Below are 21,237 nucleotides of genomic sequence, written 5' to 3' on the forward strand. Positions count from 1 at the left end.
GTAAGGGAGATCGGAAAGAGACTGAGCCTTGTCATTACAACCATCTAGTAGCCTCATTGATGCCTGCAGGCTTGACTGGGACTATTCTCATATGCACCAACCATACAACTGGGCTCCAACACTAACCGGCTGAAGAGTTAGGACTAAAGATTGTCCCTTTACAGCTGCTACACCTTTACCTGTTGCTTATGCTAAGAGGTACTTCTCAAGGGACATTACACCATATCCTAGCCAATCTCCTAGAGTGCACTCTAGACTAGTTATAGCATTCATATTCACACTGCAGTTAATGCTTATATACACTGTTTATTGTTGACGTTGCTAGATCATGAGTTAATTGCAGCCTAGTGGTACAGAGCTCTATTATAAGTTACTTTGGCATAGTAATTATGGCACCTGGCATTGACTAAAAAGTCCCAGCATACTTCCTTACGCCCTCCATCTGCACACAGTATAAACCCTACCTTAGCTCAATAATATCTATTTTATCTTATGTCTTTATTATCTTAATTTGCACTTCAACTACCTGGAATCTCCAATATTCTACATAATCATGAGCTGCCCAGAACCTCCATGAGTTAATTGGCATAAGAAAATCATGCAAGGTAGACTAGAGTGCAACATTCTACCCCCTCACCATCATCCCACTACAGCAGGGGTAGGTAACCTTGGCCCTCCAGCTGTTGTAAAACTACAAGTCCCATGAGACATTGCAAGACCCTGACAATCACAGGCATGACTCCTAGAGGCAGAGGCATGATGAGATTTGTCGTTTCACCACAGCTGGAGTGTCGAGGTTGCCTACCCCTGCACTAGAGGTTTCTATTATACATATAAAACCACTCTTCCATTGTATACATGAACCCAATTCTCCATGGGATAACATGCAATGTGAGATAGATGTATAACACAGAGAGGTTTTAAATACATTCCTTAGGTGCACCCATGCCCAAACTATGGACTAGAGTATGCTATAATAAAACAATGTTTTAGCTGACTTCCATGGCACAAGCCTTTCTCCCTTCTTTGCAAAGTAACTCAGTGCTGAATAGAAAAAAAATGCCCTGGTCATGAAGAGGGAAAAAACCTTCCAGAGCTCAAGTGGATAAAGCTTGACATGTTTGTTATCTATTTACTCTTCACAACCTCATCTTTTAAATATTACAAAAAAAAAAAAGGGTAAAATATTGGATAACATTTTAACTTAAACACAAAAACGACCCTGGCATCAAAAAAAGTTAAGGAAAATATTTAGATGAATTTTTTTGTTGGTACCCAGAGTACACTTTGATCTTTTATGGTAGCTGATAATCGCTTCCTCCTCATCACTAGTAATGTTTTTTTTTTTTTTATAAAAAGCTGAACTATATTGGTTTAAGTTTCTTACTATTAATGAGATTTAAATGTTTTAACATTTTTTACTCTCTAGTGGCGGGACCTACATGTTTGTAAGATTGCTTATAAGATATAACACTTTTATGACTTCTAGTGTACATATGGTGTTATAGTATACAATAAACCAGTAGTAAAGGAGGTAACGGGTTTATTGGGAATGATGAAGGAATAATATTCATTTTTATAGCCGCTTTTAAACATGCCTATTGCAGATAGTAAGGCAGTACTCTGTTAATTGAAATTAGCCTCTCTCAGCTAGATATAATGCAGGGTGAAAAGGGTAATTGTAGTCTTTTTATTGTTTTATATAAAAACATGCTCTTGCGATTAATCTAATATAAAACATCTTATCAATATTTGCCTATGTTTATTAGATTTTGTTTCGGTATATAAATTGTGAATATATCCATGTATTTCATTATCCTCCTATCCTTTACAGCCAAGGAAGCTGCCATCTTAGTCTCTGTTTGATGTACAACTGCTACATGGTGCTGCACATGTGATCAGTTATGACACCACCTACTTGTTGGCTTGACAGTTCGGTTAAAAGAGAAGTATGGAGTTTTGTCTTTTTGTAGAGTCACACTTACCTAGGTGTATGCAGCATCGATCCGATGCTGCATCTGTCCCCCACCGGCTCTAACACTGAGAACCGAGCGATCAATCAATGCCGATCGCTCAGTTCTCAGAGCTCCCTGAGCAGAGAGCTGCTGACTGTCAGTCACTGGCTCTCTGTTCTGCCCCCTCCTCGCTCACTGGAGCACTGGGCTATGGGGGGGGGGGGGGGGGACAGACATCTCCTCCATGCTGGAAGTAACAGGTTCCGGCAATGCTTGTAATGAAGTAGAGAGAAAAAGTCCTGGACAGCCGCACTCAGAATAATGAATTGCCTTTATTAAATGATGATCATAAAAGATACATGCCACAGCAGAAAACTGCAGGAAAGTTGACGCTTTTCACACTGTAGTCAGTCCTTAATCATAGCTAATGATTAAGCTATGATTAAGCACTGACTACAGTGTGAAATGTGTCAGATTTCCTGCAATTTTCTGCTGTGGCATGTATCTTTTATGATCATCATTTAATAAAGGCAATTCATTATTCTGAGTGCGGCTGTCCAGGACTTTTTCTCTCTACTTCAGACTCTCTGCGGCTCGTTGAGAGGCTAAGTTGGGTGCCGGTCCAGGAATGTGGGCGGATCCCGATTTCATTGTCGCGATCTTGCCCAAGCCTGGACTGGCTCTGTGACATCAGCAGACAGCGGGCTTCAGAAAAAACTGCATTCCAGTGATCCACAGGAGAAGTACAGCCAAATGAGCTTTGGCTGTACTCCTCCTTTAAGAGCACAAGCAACTGTGACCATTCATCACATTCCTTAAATGTACAGTAACTGATTTAGGAAATGGACAGGGTTAGTTCCGCTTTAAACCCCTTGCCACTGCTGCCACTGGAACTAAATGCCAGAGAGGAGGAGGTGGGCTTTCCACTCATGTTACTGCTGAGATTGGATGTCACATTATAGTGCTGAGAGCGCATGGTAAGGTCTCAGCACAGAAAAACCTTTCCCCATGGACGCATTTGTAAAGCAGCTTAGTGTTAAAGCCCACCCGCCCAGCCGTTAAACATATGTGTTTAAGCAGGTGCTTGCGGGGTACCATTGAATGCATTTCTGCCACTGTATCAATTGCACTATGTAGATAGTTGGGTTACCTGGGTTGTTCCTCTCCTTTCCTGGGTTTTTCTTGGGTCCAAAAGGAGACAAGAAAAGAAGGAGGGTGCACCGACCTAGTGCATTACCACTGGTAAAGCTTTATTAAAGCATAAAAACAGCAAGATGTATACTCACAAGCGAGCATTCATAAAAGGCTTTGACAAAGGAGCAGGTGCGCTGTTCTGAAGATCGACACGCCAGGACCTAATGTCGAAAGGATCAAACCGATAGGAATGGCTAATGGCTGATGCATTTCGGGGGAGTACCCCTTTCCTCAGAGCCTAAGCGAAGGTATAAACCTTGGCAGCCTGTGTTAGGTAGTCAGGGTTGGTCTATGTTTATGTAAGATGTACTGATGGACTGTATGAGTGTATGTATCTGGGGCAGCCTAGTGGCCAAGTGGTCAGCACTTTCACCTGGCAGCACTAGGGTCGCCAGTTCAAACCCCAACCATGACACTACCCTCCTGTTAGTGTTACACGTTCTCCTTGTGCCATACCTCCCATACTCCCAAGACATGGTGGTAGGTTAATTGGATCCTGTCTAAATTGGCCATCTTATGTGTATGTATGAATGTGGGAATGGGACCTTAGATTGTAAGTTCCTTGAGAGCAGAGACTGTTGTGAATGTGCAATATATATATATATATGTGAAGCGCTGTGTAAATTGACGATTCTAATGTTTATAAATACCTGTAATAATAAATCGATTTCTATTTACCAATTATTAAACCTTAGTTAGCCCTAATCAGCCCTAGCTGGGTGTGTTTTGATCTAGCTTGGGAATGACTCAGAGCAGAGCTGGGTGACTCACAGGCAGCATCACCAAGACCTCTCACTTCATTCTACAATGATATAGTGTTTTCTGTAAGGGAAGGAGGAGAGGGGAGGTGGTGCCATCTAAGGTGTTCTAAGGAGCCCTGACCAATCCCCAATCTGGATTGGCAGGGGGCTGGCCTCCTTAAATACCTAGGGTCAGCCCAGCTGTGGAGGAGTTGTTCGAGTGGAAGCTGGAGATGGAGTGCTAGGCTATCGGAGCCTTTGAGGGAGCTCCCCAGTCTGGGGGGGTAACCTTGGGCCTGGGGCTCAGGTGTGGACAGGACCCTTCTCACGACACACGGAGGTGTCCTGGACAAGTGGCACGGGAGCAAGATAGGAGAGCGGGAGAGCACTGCCAGGTAAAGTCTCCAGGAGAGAAACAACAGGTCGCAGCCAAGAGGGCTGGTGAATGACACACAGTTGGGAGAGAACTGGGGAGGCACGCCTGAGAGGACTGGGGGAGTGCAGTCTGAGATGGGTGCAGAGCCAGAGGAGTGGACTGTGGTGTTATGGGCAGTGGAGAGAGAGGCAACTGCAGCCAGGAGGGCTGGCAGGGCCTGAAGATGTGGTACTGGGCTCAGTAGCCACGTGGACAGCTAGCACCAAGAACTATCATATTTTCAGCTACATTATAGGGGACCATGGTCCCTGCCTGCAAAGGGCATTTGCTAAGGCCTGGCTGAGCCAGTGTCAGGCCTATCTATCTGTGCTAGCTGGTCCGGAAAGTGCAAGCAAGTGATGTGCTGGTGGTATTGAGGAGAGATAGTCTGCAAGCAAGAGAAGCGCTGGAGTGATGTGCTGGAGTTGTATATACCCGAGGTGTATATAGTTGTACCATGTATTTTTCTGCAATCAGTCGGGCATCTCATAAATATCCCATCTCCATCCAAGTTTATTCCCCTTAATAAAAACATAAAAACAAGTGCAAGGACTGCTTTCTGTCTAAGGAGTGACTGAAAAGTGTGTGCCTGGCTGGGCAAGGTGACAGATGGACTACAATTATCAGCAGCCCCTACTGTACGTGGGGTATTGCTACACCACTTTTTTAGCCAACACTTGTCAAAATAAAAAAAAAAGCATTTTGTTTATCTTTTAATTCTTTAGGTCTATAGTTTGCATAGAAAAAAAAGCATTTGGCAAGACAATATTGCCAAAACAAAGCCTGGTTTGTCCTTTCAAACAATGTATGTATGTATGTATTATTATTATTATTATTATTATACAGGATTTATACAGCACCAATAGTTTATGTTTTTATCTTAAGTTATTACTGCATAAACAGGTAGAAATTTTTATAGTGGAAATGTATAAATTGCTGGGGTATGGTATACAGGTATGAGAACTGAATTGGTTAAAGTGTTTGTAATTCCAGATTTTTTAAATTTTTATTAGCGCAAAGAATTGTTGGAACTCCTTTGAGGTTTTTATTGCCATCTGCATTACTCCTAGGAAAATTCTCTGTTTATCTATTCTATTGACCATTGTCTCCCAATGGTTAAATATCTTCTATTTTTGCCCCCTAGGACAGGAAGTGAAGGGAAAACAGATGGTATTAAAAAAAGGGGTCAAAGGGGTCTTATGCATTCCCTACTCTATCCAAAAAAAAAAAAATAAAAACGTATTGGCTTTCCATTGAGTTTAAGTCAATCCGTTGTTGGAACTCACCAGATCGGCAGAACTCGTCGACCTCTGGGTGGACCATTTCCTTTACTCGGTTGCTGTAGGACAGTCTGGAGTCTTGGTCATAGGCTTTTAAAGTCTCGCTGGAGCTGTAAGATTTTTGGGGTATCTTGCTTTCATCACTTTCGGCCGAGGAACTCGTATATCGGCGCTCAGTATCGCGCCTCCTGGTTAGGGATCGGTACGGTTTCCTCTCTTTCACATCCATGGCACGGCCCTTCTCCACAACATTGAACAGAACTGGTCCTTTACTTTTGAAGAGAGGAATCAATGATGTTTCTGAAAAAAAATAAGTAAAATAGTAATGTTTTAAAAATGAGCTCCAGATGAATATATAAAACGGCATTTACGTATGTATGTTTCTATTTTAGCTATTTTGAATGCCAGAAATCTATCATTACATGGAGCTGCCACATATGTAAGTGGAAGCTGAACTAAGTTTAGTAGTGTGTACTCTGCAAAGCTGAAGAGCAGAAGGTGGAGGTATATAAGCTAAGCTTAAAGCTGCTTTTAGCATCAACCCTTCTCTACCCCTCCATTAAATTTATTCAACCATCAGATGACAGTACTTCATTGGTGGCTCGGACGTTTGATTTGAGTTGCATGGTGGGAAGGTACATAGCACAGAAAAGGATAGATGCCAATAGGTCCCACAGAAGAGGTACATAGCACAGGAAAGAATAGGCACCAGTAGGTCCCACAGGGGGAGAAACATGGCACAGGAAAGGGTAGGCATCAATACGTCCCATAGGAGAGGTACATAGCACAGGAAAGGATAGGCACCAATAGGTCCCACAGGGGAGTTAGGCAAATAGCACAGGAAAGGATAGACACCAATTGGTCCCACAGGGGAGGTACATAGCACAGGAAAGGGCACCAATAGAACCCACAGGGGAGTGAGGTACATAGCACAGGAAAGGGTAAGCACAATAGGTCTCACAGGGGAGGTACATAGCACAGGAAAGGGTAGGAACCAATAGGCCCCACAAGAGAGGTACATGGCACAGAAAGGGTAGGCAACAATAGTTCCCACAGGGGAGGTACATAGTTCAGGAAGGGTTAGGCACCAATAGGCCTCACAGGGGAGATACAAGGCACAGGAAGGATAGTCACCAATATATCTCACTGAGGAGGTACATAGCACAGGAAAGAGTGGTCAGCAATAGGTCGCATAGGAGAGGTACATGGCATGGGAAAGGGTAGGCACCAATAGGTCTCACAGGAGAGGTACATAGCAGAGGAAGGGTAGGTACCAATAGGTCCCACAGGGGAGGTAAATGGCACAGAAAGGGGTAGGCACCAACAGGTCCCACAGGGGAGGTACATGGCACTGGAATGGTAGGCACCAATAGGTCCCACAGGGAGGTACATTGCACAGGAAAGGGTAGGCACCAATATGTCCCACAGGGGAGGTACATAGTTCAGGAAGGGGTAGGCACCAATAGGTCCCACAGGGGAGGTACATAGCTCAGGAAAGTGTAGGCACCAATAGGTCCCACAGGGGAGGTACATGGCACAGGAAAGGGTAGGAACCAATAGGTCCCACAGGGGAGGTAAATGGCACAGAAAAGGGTAGGCACCAATAGGTCCCACAGGGGAGGTACATGGCACTGGAATGGTAGGCACCAATAGGTCTCACAAGGGAGGTACATAGCACAGAAAAGGCTAGGCACCAATAAGTCCCACCGGGGAGGTACATAGCACAGGAAAGGGTAGGCACCAATATGTCCCACAGGGGAGGTACATAGCTCAGGAAAGGGTAGGCACCAATATGTCCCACAGGGGAGGTACATAGCTCAGGAAAGGGTAGGCACCAATAGGTCCCACGGTGGGGGGTAAATGGCAAAGAAAAGGGTAGGCACCAATAGGTCCCACAGGGGAGGTACATAGCTCAAGAAAGGATAGGCCCCAACCAGTTGAAAAATTTGTCAGCAGGCTTGGAAATGCATTAATCATGAAAGACTAAATGGCAGGCACTGTGCCTATAGCTCTGGTGTCAATGTCACATGCCACCAAAAATATAAGAAGCATAACTTTTGAATTTAAACCAGGGGACACAACGTCATAGGATGCCCAATTCAGGTGACATTTTAAGCAATTTATCATACTGTATAACCACAGACAAAACAACCTCTTTAGTGTTGGATAGCATGGGGAAGATTTAAAAACTATGTCAGGGCTGGACCAACATAACTGTACAAAAATAGCCATACCTGGAATTCATATTTAACCCCTGCCTTTTTTCTTTTACTGTATATCAAATTTTCCAAACATTACTATTTAAATTTTAGTATTTTCATTCTTTTGGTTTAATTTTTTTGTGTGTTGCATTAAAAAAAGCCTTTATTTCATTTGTAAAATAATTTGCTATGCCATGTACCAGAATCTCCATTTTAGTACCATTTTAAATAGGACAATTCATAAAATAAAATTGAGACTTGTGTCTATAGTAACACTATTTTTTTTCCTTAACACTGATCAAAGTAGAAAATAAGTGTGTTTTTTATGTCTATGGATTGCATAAAAAAATAAATATTTGCTGCATTAACAGGTCCAATATTAAAAATTAAAAACATTGCTTTGGTCCATGTGGGTGTACAGGTGTGAGGACTGCATTGGTTAAATACCGGAGCGAGAGATATAATTCATTAGCTGCCCTTACACATTGTCTAACTTCAATTTAGCTTTTATTTTATCAAACCATCTAAGTGACATTTTCACCAGCAGCTTCTATACTCTTGGAACATGTGCATCCTACATGTTAAGCATATGCCTGTAATGTGATTAGGTTTCCACACATAATCAAATACACTCCAGTAACATATGTGCTACTCTGTACTGCTGTAAGGCCATTAATAATAATTATAGGCTGAGTGACATGCAGATGTGTTGAATAATCCCTCAATTTCATTAAAATTCATAGCAATTAAGTCCTGCAAGATTGTCATACCGCACGTGGTAAAAGGAGAGTTACACAACATCATTCAATACATACTGCCCCCTGTCAAACCCTCTGCACTACTTTCCTGCACATAAAGTCCCTTTTTTCATACCCTCCACACTGCTCTCCAGTACTTAATGTCATCTTGTGATACCCTCTGTACTGCTGACTGTCCTACCTTCTGCTCTCCTCTCCTGTACATAATGATTAGTGACATACCCTCCACACTGCTTTCCTGCTCATACTGCCCCCATCATATCCTAGACTCTCCTCTCCTGCACCCACTGCCCCGATCATACCCTCCTCACGCCTCTCCTGCACATACTGCCCCCATCATACCCTCCTCACTCCTCTCCTGCACATACTACCCCCATCATACCCTCCACACTCTTCTCCTGTACATACTGCCTGCTGTCATACCCCCACACTTCTCTCCTGTACATACTGCCCACCATCATACCCTTCACACTTCTCTCCTATACATACTGCCCACCATCATACCCTCCACACTCATCTCCTGTACATACTGCCCACCATCATACCCTTCACACTTCTCTCCTGTACATACTGCCCACCATCATACCCTCCACACTCATCTCTTGTACATACTGCCCACCACCATACCCTCCACACTTCTCTCCTGTACATACTGCCTACCATCATACCCTCCACACTCATCTCCTGTACATACTGCCCACCATCATACCCTCCACACTTCTCTCCTACACATACTGCCCACCATTATACCCTCCACACTTCACTTCTTCTCCTGTAAATACTGCCCCCTGTCATACCCTCCACACCTCTCTCCTGCACATACTGCCCCCATCATACCCTCCTCACTCCTCTCCTGCACATACTGCCCCCATCATACCCTCCTCACTCCTCTCCTGCACATACTACCCCCATCATACCCTCCACACTCCTCTCCTGTACATACTGCCTGCTGTCATACCCCCCACACTTCTCTCCTGTACATACTGCCCACCATCATACCTTTCACACTTCTCTCCTGTACATACTGCCCACCATCATACCCTCCACACTCATCTCCTGTACATACTGCCCACCATCATACCCTTCACACTTCTCTCCTGTACATACTGCCCACCATTATACCCTCCACACTTCACTTCTTCTCCTGTAAATACTGCCCCCTGTCATACCCTCCACACCTCTCTCCTGCACATACTGCCCCCATCATACCCTCCTCACTCCTCTCCTGCACATACTGCCCACCATCATACCCTCCACACTCATCTCTTGTACATACTGCCCACCACCAAACCCTCCACACTTCTCTCCTGTACATACTGCCTACCATCATACCCTCCACACTCATCTCCTGTACATACTGCCCACCATCATACCCTCCACACTTCTCTCCTGTACATACTGCCCACCATTATACCCTCCACACTTCACTTCTTCTCCTGTAAATACTGCCCCCTGTCATACCCTCCACACCTCTCTCCTGCACATACTGCCCACCATCATACCTTCCACACTTCTCTCCTGCACATATTGCCCCTATCATACCTTCCACACTCCTCTCCTGCACATACTACCTGCTGCCACACCCTCCACACTTTTGTACATACTGCCCACTGTCATGCCCTCTACTTCTTCTCCTGTGCATACTGACCCCTGTGAAACTCCTCAAAACCCTTCTCTTGTGCATACTGCCCCCATCATATCCTCCACACTCTTCTCCTGTACATACCGCCTGCTGTCATAGACTCCACACTCCTCTCCTGTACATACTGCCTGCTGTCATAGACTCCACACTCCTCTCCTGTACATACTGCCTGCTGTCATAGACTCCACACTGCTCTCCTGTACATATTGCCCACTGTCATACCCTCCACACTTCTGCTCTACCCACTGTCCTATCCTCTGCACTCCCCTCCTGTAAATACTGCCTGCTGTCCTACTCTCTGCCATCCCCTCCCATACATATTACCCACTAAGACTCTCCTTTAGCATTGTAAATAATAACCCCAAACTTGTCCATTTGGGAAGTTTTGCTAGTATGTGTAATATAAATGTGTTTTTAACCTGGAGCTCAGCTTTTGAGCTCAATCATTCCCTCAATATCTTAGCCACTTTGAGGGAAAAAAAAAAAAAAAAAGCTTATCATAATAAACACAATCCATGATGTTGAAAGGTAACATTCACCCCTCAGTAGCTGTTATTATAACATGTACACGCCAACAGGCCCAATTTTCACATTAGCAGCCTGAAACGGCATTCTGTTAAAAGGCCACTGAGTTACGGTAGACTGACTGGCTCTACTTCACTCCGAGCAAACTTAATTAACGGCGAGAAAACATTACCTCACATCAGCATCACTTTATAAATAAGAATACGGTTTGCCTTTTCTCAACGGAGCAAGAGGCCGGACGGTGAAAAATAAATGAAAAGGCAATTTGTAAAATAGAATGAAAAAAAAAAAAAAAAAATTGTAATATTAAGTGCGTATATAAATATTAGCCAAGTGTGAACAGCACGATATCGGACAAGAACAAACAAGAGCCGTACTGACAGCCTTTTATTACTTGTTAAAAGGGCAGAAAAAAAAAAGCCCTTAAATCTGCGGGCACACATAATAAAACACTTTCGTATTTCCTAAACATACTTGAGAAAGCAATTGAATCTCTGTTAAGTAGCCTATTTTAATAATAAACAGTAATCGTGGTTTTATCACACACCATTTAACTTGTGCAGGGGCTGCAGCTCCCTCGGACGACAAGATGGATGAAGCGTTTACATGTAAGCGGTTACACAAAACGCGCCTCACACCTGGCCATCGGCCACATCGACCAATGAAGGTTTTATTAGGAAAATTGTATTTTTCGCCTGGCTAATGAACGGTTCAGCCTCAATTGTCAAACTGGCTCTGAATGAAATTATAAACAATGCTTTTATCGGGATGCAAATCATAGTAATTTTGGGTTGAGTAAAGAAACAAGGAAAGCAGAGGCCTGGAATAAGTGAACGGCGAAAGCTAGGCAAAGTCTTTCTTGCTGTCCATAGAAAAAGATTTTCTTTATTATTTCTGTGTTTGTGCTAGCAATACATTTTTAAATCTCCAGGTGTGGGACCAGTCATTTTCAACCAGAGTTCCATGGAACCCGGTTTTCCTCAAGACTCAGTTGCTAGGGGTTCCTTGAAGAACTGGCATATTGACCTTCAACCTTGTGGTGGCTTCATAGTTCCAGAGCAAATGCCACTTAATAGAGCCACCAGCCACCTAATAGAGCCACCAGCATGATATCAATGATTTTGTAAGAAAGGCATTCTTCCCATTGACCCCCAGTGTAAGGTACATTCATTCTATTGGTTGCCACTGGAAGGGGCATTATTCCCATTAATCCTCAATGCAAGGGGTATTCTTCCCTCTGAGCACTAGTCAACAATGTACTGCATGTGGCATTCTTTCCATTGACCACCAATGTAAGGAGCACTCTTCCCACTGAATACCAATGGAAGGGACATTCTTCTCACCGATGACCAATGGAAGAAGCATTCTTCCTAACAATGACAAGTGTAAGGGACATTCTTCCCACTGACCTCCAATGTAAGAGATATTCCCGCCATTGACAACCATATTATGGGGCATTCTTTTGACTGACCATCAATCTAGGGGGCAATGTTCCCATTGACCACCAATGTAAGGTGCATTCTTTCCACCGATCACCAATGTAAGAGGCATTCTTTCGACAGACCATCTATCTGAGGGGCATCCTTGCTGCTGCTCAGTGCTCACCAATGTATGGGGAATCCTTCCCACTGATCACTAATGTAAGGGGCATTCTTCCCACTGACCTCCAATGTAAGAGATAGTCTTCCCATTGACCACCAATCTAAAGGGCATTCTTTTGACTGACCATCAATCTAGGGGGCATTCTTCCCATTGATCACCAATGAAAGGGCATTTTTCCCTCTGATTGCCAATGTAAGGTGCATTCTTTACACCGATCACCAATGTAAGAGGCATTCTTTCGACAGACCATCTATCTAAGGGGCATCCTTCCTGCTGCTCAGTGCTCACCAATGTATGGGGAATTCTTCCCACTGATCACCAATGTAAGGGGCATTCTTCCCACTGATCACCAATGTAAGAGACAGTTTTCCCAATGACCACCAATATAAAGGGCATTTTTTTGACTGACTATCAATCTAGGGGACATTCTTCCCACTGATCACCAATGCAAGAGACATTTTTAAACTGATCAGCAATGTGAGGAGCATCCTTCGCATTGACCTACAATAAAAGGGTAATTTTTCCCACCAATGGAAGAAGCATTCTTCCTAACAATGACCAGTGTAAGGGACATTCTTCCCACTGACCTCCAATGTAAGAGATATTCTCCCCAATGACCACCAATTTAAGGGGCATTCTTTTGACTGACCATCAATCTAGGGGGCAATGTTCCCATTGACCACCAATGTAAGGGGCATTCTTCCCTCTGATCACCAATGTAAGGTGCATTCTTTACACCGATCACCAATGTAAGAGGCATTCTTTCGACAGACCATCTATCTAAGGGGCATCCTTCCTGCTGCTCAGTGCTCACCAATGTATGGGGAATTCTTCCCACTGATCACCAATGTAAGGGGCATTCTTCCCACTGACCTCCAATGTAATAGATAGTCTTCCCATTGACCACCAATCTAAAGGGCATTCTGACCATCTGACCATCAATCTAGGGGGGCATTATTCCCATTGATCACCAATGAAAGGGCATTCTTCCCTCTGATCATCAATGTAAGGTGCATTCTTTCCACCGATCACCAATGTAAGAGGCATTCTTTCAACAGCCCATCTATCTAAGGGGCATCCTTCCTGCTGCTCAGTGCTCACCAATGTATGAGGAATTCTTCCCACTGATCACCAATGTAAAGGGCATTCTTTCCACTGACCTCCAATGTAAGGGATAGTTTTCCCATTGACCACCAATATAAAGGGTATTCTGATCATCTGACCACCAATATAAAGGGCATTCTTTTGACTGACTATCAATCTAGGGGGCATTCTTCCCACTGATCACCAATGCAAGAGACATTTTTAAACTGATCAGCAATGTGAGGAGCATTCTTCCCATTGGCCTACAATAAAAGGGTAATTTTTCTCTCTAATCACCAATGTAGGGGCATTCTTGCTCCCACTAAACACAGAAGAAAAGGGGAATCTCTACCACTTACCAGGAGAATTCCTGTTAGCCAGACCCGTGTTCGTACGCATGGCGCACGTTGCCCTCCTGATCGCTCCTGTCACTGTCCAGCCAGTGTCATTAGTACAGTGTACAGTATTAATATTGGTAATTGTATTACTAGTGATGTCAGTGTCAGTTAGTATCCTTCCCACCCAGTGTCAGTAATGGTGGCAGCTTCATATGGGGGAGAGTGGGAGGTCCGCTTTAACGTTCTAAAACTTGTATGAGATTTTAATGATTTGGCCTACAACCACTTGGTTGCCCAGACATCCTTCACACATTAAAGTACTAAATTTCACTGACCAGCGTTTTTTTTTGCGAAATCTAAAACAAGAATAAATAATTAACATAGTCCATAATTAAATCCCTCCCCAGCAAAACTAAAGGGATTTTCCCGACTGATTGAGGCAGCGCTGTGTTTTTGTCCTGGCTCTGCAGCTGGTTTTTCCCGGGTAAATTACACGCCGGCGATGGTAACTGATCCAATGCCGGCCGCTTCCGTAAAAAATTACTTTCCAGCCTGGAGCTCGTAAATCTCCCTAATTTTTGACACGTATGCTAATATGATTAATGATTAAGCCCACTGTGATAATGGCCAGCCGAACACACGTAAAAAAAAAAAAAAAAAATCAAATGAAAATGTTTAAAGTGAAACGGTAAAGTCATACTTAAAATCACGCACTAACGTTTTTAAGTTAATCTTTGCTTGGTGGCCAGTGGGTGGAATAGTGGTTTAAAAGGTTAGTCTTCCAATTTGAATGGGCTAAATAAATTTAAAAAAAAAAGAAAAGTGTTCAAAATCTTAGAGATCAGTCTACCCCCGCCCCCCCATTATTAACCACTTCAGCTCCGGAAGATTTTACCCCCTTCATGATCAGGTCATTGGTGGTATTTAATCACAACTGGGATTTTTATTTTTGTTATATAAACGAAAAAAAGACTAAACATTTTGAAAAATATTTTTTTATTTTCTGCTATAACTAGAACACATCCAATAAAAAATAAAAAATAAAAAAACTCAAATTTCTTCATAAATTCTGGCCAAATTGTATTCTGCTACTGGTATGTCATTGGTAAAAAACAAACAACAAAAAAAAAAAAACCCAATAAGTGTATACTGATTGGTTTGCGTGAAAGTTATAGTGAATACAAACTATGTTCTGTATATTGGAATTTTTATTAATGTATTTATTTTTTATACTAGCAATGTCAGTGATCAGCGAGTTATAATGGGACTGCGATAGTGTGGTGGGCAATCTGACACTAACTGACCCGGGGGGGGGGGGGTGTGGGACTGACTAACTGCCACTGACATCACCAGTGCCACTAATCACATTTTGAGATGGGAATCACCTATCGAGAGGTATACCTATTGGTGAAAGTATGTAGGCATAGGACACACCCCCTGCCACACCCCCTTAAAGGAGAAATATACAAAAAAGATGTAAATCCACAAGTGATTTTTTTTTTTGTTACCCCTATCATTTGTAAATACTGGCTTTTGACATTTACAAATGCAGCAATTTAGAAAGGTTTAACACTGGTAAACACTTTTTGGAAAATAAAAAGTGCATTTTATATACAACTATACAGATCAGACCAAAATGAGGGATACAAGAGGAGGAAAGAGGGACAGAGGGACATTGCTCCAAATCAGGGACAGTCCCTCAATATCAGGGACAGTTGGGAGCTATGATAAAGTGATCAGTGCTCATGCTCATACTATACACTGTCACTGTACTCAGACCTCCCAAGTCTCCCGCGAGTCGCGGAAGTCTCCTGCATTTGGCTGCGGGCGATCTCCCAGTTGGGCCTGTCACTCAGACAGAACACAGAGCAGCCCGAGCGGCCGAATGGAATACGGCCGCGGTGGCCTCTCGGGCTGCTTTCTCTTCTGTCTGTGGACAGGGTGGGGTGGGATGGGGCGGGACAGAGCCAGGAGCGCTCCGCTGGTGGACACTAAGGCTGCACTGGTGGACACTGATGAGGTGGTATTGAAGGACACTGATGGGCTGCACTGGTAGGCACTGATGAGGTGGCACTGATGGGCTGCACTGATGGACACTGATGGGCTGCACTGGTGGGCACTGATGAGGTGGCACTGATGGACTGCACTGGTGGGCACTGATGAGGTGGCACTGATAGACTGCACTGGTGGGCACTGAGGAGGTAGCACTGATGGACAGTGATGGGCTGCACTGGTGGGGACTGATGAGGTGGCACTGATGGACTGCACTGGTGGGCACTGATGAGGTGGCACTGATGGACTGCACTGGTGGGCACTGATGAGGTAGCACTGATGGACAGTGATGGGCTGCACTGGTGGGCACTGATGAGGTGGCACTGATGGACACTGATGGGCTGCACTGGTGGGCACTGATGAGGTGGCACTGATGGACACTGATGGGCTGCACTGATGGACAGTGATGGGCTGCACTGGTGGGCACTGATGAGGTGGCACTGATGGACACTGATGGGCTGCACTGGTAGGCACTGATGAGGTGGCACTGATGGACAGTGATGGGCTGCACTGGTGGGCACTGATGAGGTGGCACTGATGGACAGTGATGGGCTGCACTGGTGGGCACTGATGAGGTGGCACTGATGGACAGTGATGGGCTGCACTGGTGGGCAGTGATGGACACTGATGGGCTGCACTGGTAGGCACTGATGGGGTGGCACTGATAGAGTTTTGCAGGTTGGGATGTCTGCTGTACTAATGACACTGGCTGGGAAGGGGTTAACATCTAGAACGATCGAGGGTTTAAATGTGCGTCTAACTATGTTTACAGTGTGGTGTTTTCACTAAGCAATGTGCCGCACGGCCACATTGCTGCTGACAGTGGAGAGCCCTGTGTTGTTTACCCACACAGGGCTCTCTTCTGTCATTTGCTTAACTATAAATCATTGGTTAGGACCCGCAGATTGGCTTGTGCTGCAGCGAATGACAGCACAGCAGGGGTGGCAGGCCCCCCATTTGCGTGCCCCCCTACCCGGAACAACAAAATAACCTACATGTACTTGATCCAGCGCAGCAAGTTGGGTGGTTCTGAAGCAGTTAACCACTTGACCTCCGGAAAATGTACCCCCTTCAAGACCAGGCCATTTTTTTCGAGAGGGGGCTGTAACTTTAACTGACACATGCGCGGTCGTGCGATGCTGTACCCAAAAAAATATATATGTCCTTTTTCCCCACAAATAGAGCTTTCTTTCAGTGGTATTTTGTCACCTCTGCAGTTTTTATTTTTTGCGCTGTGAACAAAAAAAGACTGACAATTTAAAAAAAAAAAACAATATTTCTTACTTTCTGTTATAAAATACATCTAATAAAAAAATAAAAAAAATAAAGTTTATTCATCAGTTTAGGCCAATATGTATTCTGCTACATATTTATGATAAAAAATCCCAATAAGTGTATATTGATTGGTTTGTGCAAAAGTTAAAGCGTCTACAAACTATGGGATATTTTTTATTTTTTTTATTTGTATTTTTTTACTAATAATGGCGGCGATTAGCGACTTATAGCGGGACTGCGATAGTGCAGCGGACATTCTGACACTTTTGACACTTTTTGGGGACCAGTGACACCAATACAGTGATCAGTGGTAAAAAAATGCACTGTCACTGTACTAATGACACAACAGATTTATGTATGACTATCTCGGTCACTTGGGGAGCCACAGCCTGGTCTGAATAATGTGTCCGGGTTTCAGGTGGACTGAAACCCGGTCACATGATTCAAAACCCAAACTGTCCGGTTGAATCCTGGAGGTGTGAACCCTATCTCCAAGTCTCTGAGGAAAATGAAATGTTTCTGAGATAGCCCTCACACAATGATAATATGTCAATGCCGAACTCCATGATATAAGTACCTCACCTGGTATCAGCTTCTTGCAGTCCCTGTACAGCAGAACTCAGACTGGGTGAGTAAAAAGCAGCACAGAAGTGAACTCTCAGATTCGCTCAGAGCTACTGCATTGGGGAGAGAAAGAGCATGTGATGAGGGGGTTTGAATCAGAGAAAAAGCTTGCTCCTGTGATGAAGGAGGTGAGCAGTGATGACTAGGCCTCACTTAGCATATGCCAGTCAGGCCTCACTTAGCAACTTCCAGTCAGTGCCGGTTCAAACAGGGGCGACTTGTCAGGCGACCTAGCCACCTGACAAGTCTCCTCCCGTTCTGTACTACGGAACTTAGAAAAAGGTTCCTGTAGTATTTTTGGGGCGACTTCAGACGACTTGCATTGACTTCTATACAGAAGTCGTTTTGCAAGTCGCCCCTGAAGTCGTGTGCAGGTCGCCTCGGTGAGGCGACCTGCAAGTCATGCCGCCCCTGTGTGAACCGGCACTTAGGCCTCACTTAGGGCCCTTTCACACTGGGGCGGGGGCGGCGTCGGCGGTAAAGCGCCGCTATTGTAAGCGGTGCTTTACCGCCGGTATTCGGCCGATAGCGGCACGGTTTTACCCCCCGCTAGCGCCCGAGAAAGGGTCAAAAACCACCGGAAAGCGCCTCTGTAGAGGCGCTTTGCCGGCGGTATAGCCACGCTGTCCCATTGATTTCAATGGGCAGGAGCGGTGAGGGTGCGCTCCTTCACCGCTCCGAAGATGCTGCTAGCAGGACTTTTTTCCCCGTCCTGCTAGTGCACCACTCCAGTGTGAAAGCCCTTGGGGCCTTCACACTGGAGAGACAGCAGCGGCTGTTTCAGGTCGGTTTGCAGGCGCTATTATTAGCGCAATAGCACCTGCAAACCGCCCCATTGTGAAAGGTCCCTTAGAAACTTACAGTCAGGCCTCACTTAGCAACTTCCAGTCAGGCCTCACTTAGCAACTTCCAGTCAGGCCTCACTTAGCAACTTCCAGTCAGGCCTCACTTAGCAACTTCCAGTCAGGCCTCACGAGGTATATAAATGGCCTACACCTATAATAAGGGCCTTTTTCAACTTCAGTCAGAGCAGCTTAGTTTGTTTTTATCTACAGACACTCCTTACCTGCATAGGCAGTTTTTTGGTAAAGGTGAAGTAACCCTTTAAAGGAAGACACTGTCTGTTCTAATGATGTTCCTGCATAGGACTTAGAACCCTTTCACACTGGGGCTGCCCATGCGTTAGTGGTAAAGTGCTGCTCGATTTAGCGGTGCTTTTCAGCCGCTAGCAGGGCACTTTTGACCCCAAAGAAGGGGTTAAAAACTCCTGTGTTGCGGCGCTTTTCATTGCAATGGGCACAGGCATTTTGGGATCGTTGTATACAGCGCTCCCAAACCGCCCCAAAGATGTTGCTTGCAGGACTTTTTCTAACGTCCCACAAGCGCACCGCCCCAGTATGAAAGCATCCATTGCAATGAATGATAGGCAGTTTTCAGGTGATTTACAGGCGCTATTTCTAGTGCTAAATGGCCTGAAAACTGCCTCAGCGTGAAAGGGGTCTTAAAGCTAATTGCACTATCTATGTGTTGGGTAAGGATGCCCAGCACAGCCCAATGCATATGATGTGAATGAGCCCTAAAAAGTCAAGTCAGATGTTGCAGATTAGAGGAAACCGCTACCCCTGCAGTCTTTATGGCTTCGGTTATCACTAAAATCACTAAAGTTCATTCCAACATTCACATTTGTGATCGTTTATCCAGATCTGTACATCTGATCTCAGAAAAGGAGGTTTGTGACAGCTCGAGGGAGGAAGGGATTTGGATCAAAAAGAAGGTCTGATCCTCTAAGGAAGTGATTTTTGGAATTTAGGAAAGAAGCAAAGCATCCGCAGAGAGTCGCCATGGCAACATCATTGTTTAGGTAGCCCAGGGAAAGCACAATTAAATCTCCAGCCCTGTGCATACGTCTGCTGTACTCCCAATTATAAGCCCCCCCACCTCAATGTAATGGGGGAGGGGAGGGTGCATAAATAAAGGAACGACAATCATAATCTGTCCAGCAGAAATGTGGCCTTTGTACCTTCTCTGCCCAGATCTATAAGCAGACCCCTGAAACGGAAGCCATACAGAGGTAACGATAGCCTCTAATCCACGACACTCCATACCCGAGGGACAATGCACTGTCATTATTACACTGACAGATGGGCTGCTGGTTCCCCGTCGTAGGAAGCAGCGTGATAATTACTGAGTGTGATAATTACTGAATTAGTACAAAGCAATGTTTATGTTTTAACGGCGACAAGCTTTCCGAATGCCTCCGCTGCGCCACCGAGATAGTCCACCAATAAACAAAACAGACTATATTTAATACTTTTATTTGTAGTCATCAAACGACTGCTCTGCTCGCGAAAAAAGACGAAAAACTTCAACAAACGCAGTATTAAACCCAAAAACAAACATGGAATATATTGCAGCTTACCGATTTTTAAAGTTATTGTAAGGGTTCGTTTTTTTTTTTTTTTTTTAAATAACAAACATGTCATATTTACCTCCACTGTGCAGCTCGTTTTGCACAGAGTGGCACCGAACCTGCTCTTCTGGGGTCCCCCGGCGGCTCTCTCGGCTCCTCCTCACATCAGATAGCCCCCTAGGAGAAGCGCTCTCGCGGGGGGGGGGAGGTAACTTTGCGGGTGCACTCCCGAGTCCATCATTCGGCGTCCATAGCCGCCGAATGTATGACTCGGCCCCGCCCTCCAGCACCCGCGTCATTGGATTTGATTGACAGCAGTGGGAGCCAATGGTTGCGCTGCTATCAATCTATCCAATCAAGAGTCGAGAACCCCGGGCAGAGGGACAAATGACCTATCCTTTTCAATGCGCTGTTATTTTCTGTAAAATGCAAAATGGCCAGCTGGAGGTGTTCTGTACACAGATATACTGTAGAGTTGAGCAAACAGTTTGGTCCGAGCATGAGTTCGGGCTGAACATTGGCTGATTGGCCCATTCGGGCTGAACATTGGCTGATTGGCCCATTCGGGCTGAACATTGGCCCAAATTTGCAGGGTGTTCGGTGGGTGTTTGTCCTGCTGAACGCCCTGTAATTCACTGTGCAATGCACAGTGTATTCTGCGCCCTGATTGGGCAAAGCGTTGTAAAAACTGTAAAAAGCTGTAAAAACTGGTTGTTAAGGGATGGGGACAGGAAGCCAGCAGGGCCCGGAAGTCATCAGCTATCAATGGGCTTCCCCACTGACAGCTGAATAAAAAAAAACATTTGCTGGTAAAAAATAGTAAAAAAAATGACGTGGGGTCTCCCCCAGTCTAGGATTTTAAGGGGAACCCCATGCCAAAATGTAAAAAAAAGAACAAAACAGCGTGGGGTCCTCTCCAAAATCTATACCAGACCTTTATCCAAGCATGCAACCTGACAGTTTAGGAAGGGGGGGGGGCGAGCGCCCCCCCTCCTGAACTATAACAGGCCATATGCCCTTAACATGGGGGATGCTATGAGGCAGGGGGGGCTCTGCCCCCCTCCCAAAAGCGCCTTGTCCCCATATTGATGGGGACAAGGGTCTCTTCCCCACAACCCTGGGCTGTGGTTGTTGGGGTACGTG

The 21,237-nt window shown here is 44.9% G+C and overlaps 1 protein-coding gene across 1 annotated transcript in view; it reads right to left on the reverse strand.

Moving 5' to 3' along the window:
- The window catches only part of TENM4 (teneurin transmembrane protein 4), a gene marked incomplete in the record, with an annotated part of 1,986,086 nt that overhangs the window by 898,914 nt on the left and 1,065,935 nt on the right, over nucleotides 1-21,237 (reverse strand). The window contains 1 exon segment of the mRNA XM_073612821.1: nucleotides 5,591-5,884. Within this exon segment, the coding sequence (XP_073468922.1) occupies nucleotides 5,591-5,813 (223 nt within the window).

The sequence above is a fragment of the Aquarana catesbeiana genome, linkage group LG02, assembly GCF_042186555.1.
Source record: "Aquarana catesbeiana isolate 2022-GZ linkage group LG02, ASM4218655v1, whole genome shotgun sequence".
NCBI classification, from domain to species: Eukaryota; Metazoa; Chordata; class Amphibia; order Anura; family Ranidae; genus Aquarana; species Aquarana catesbeiana.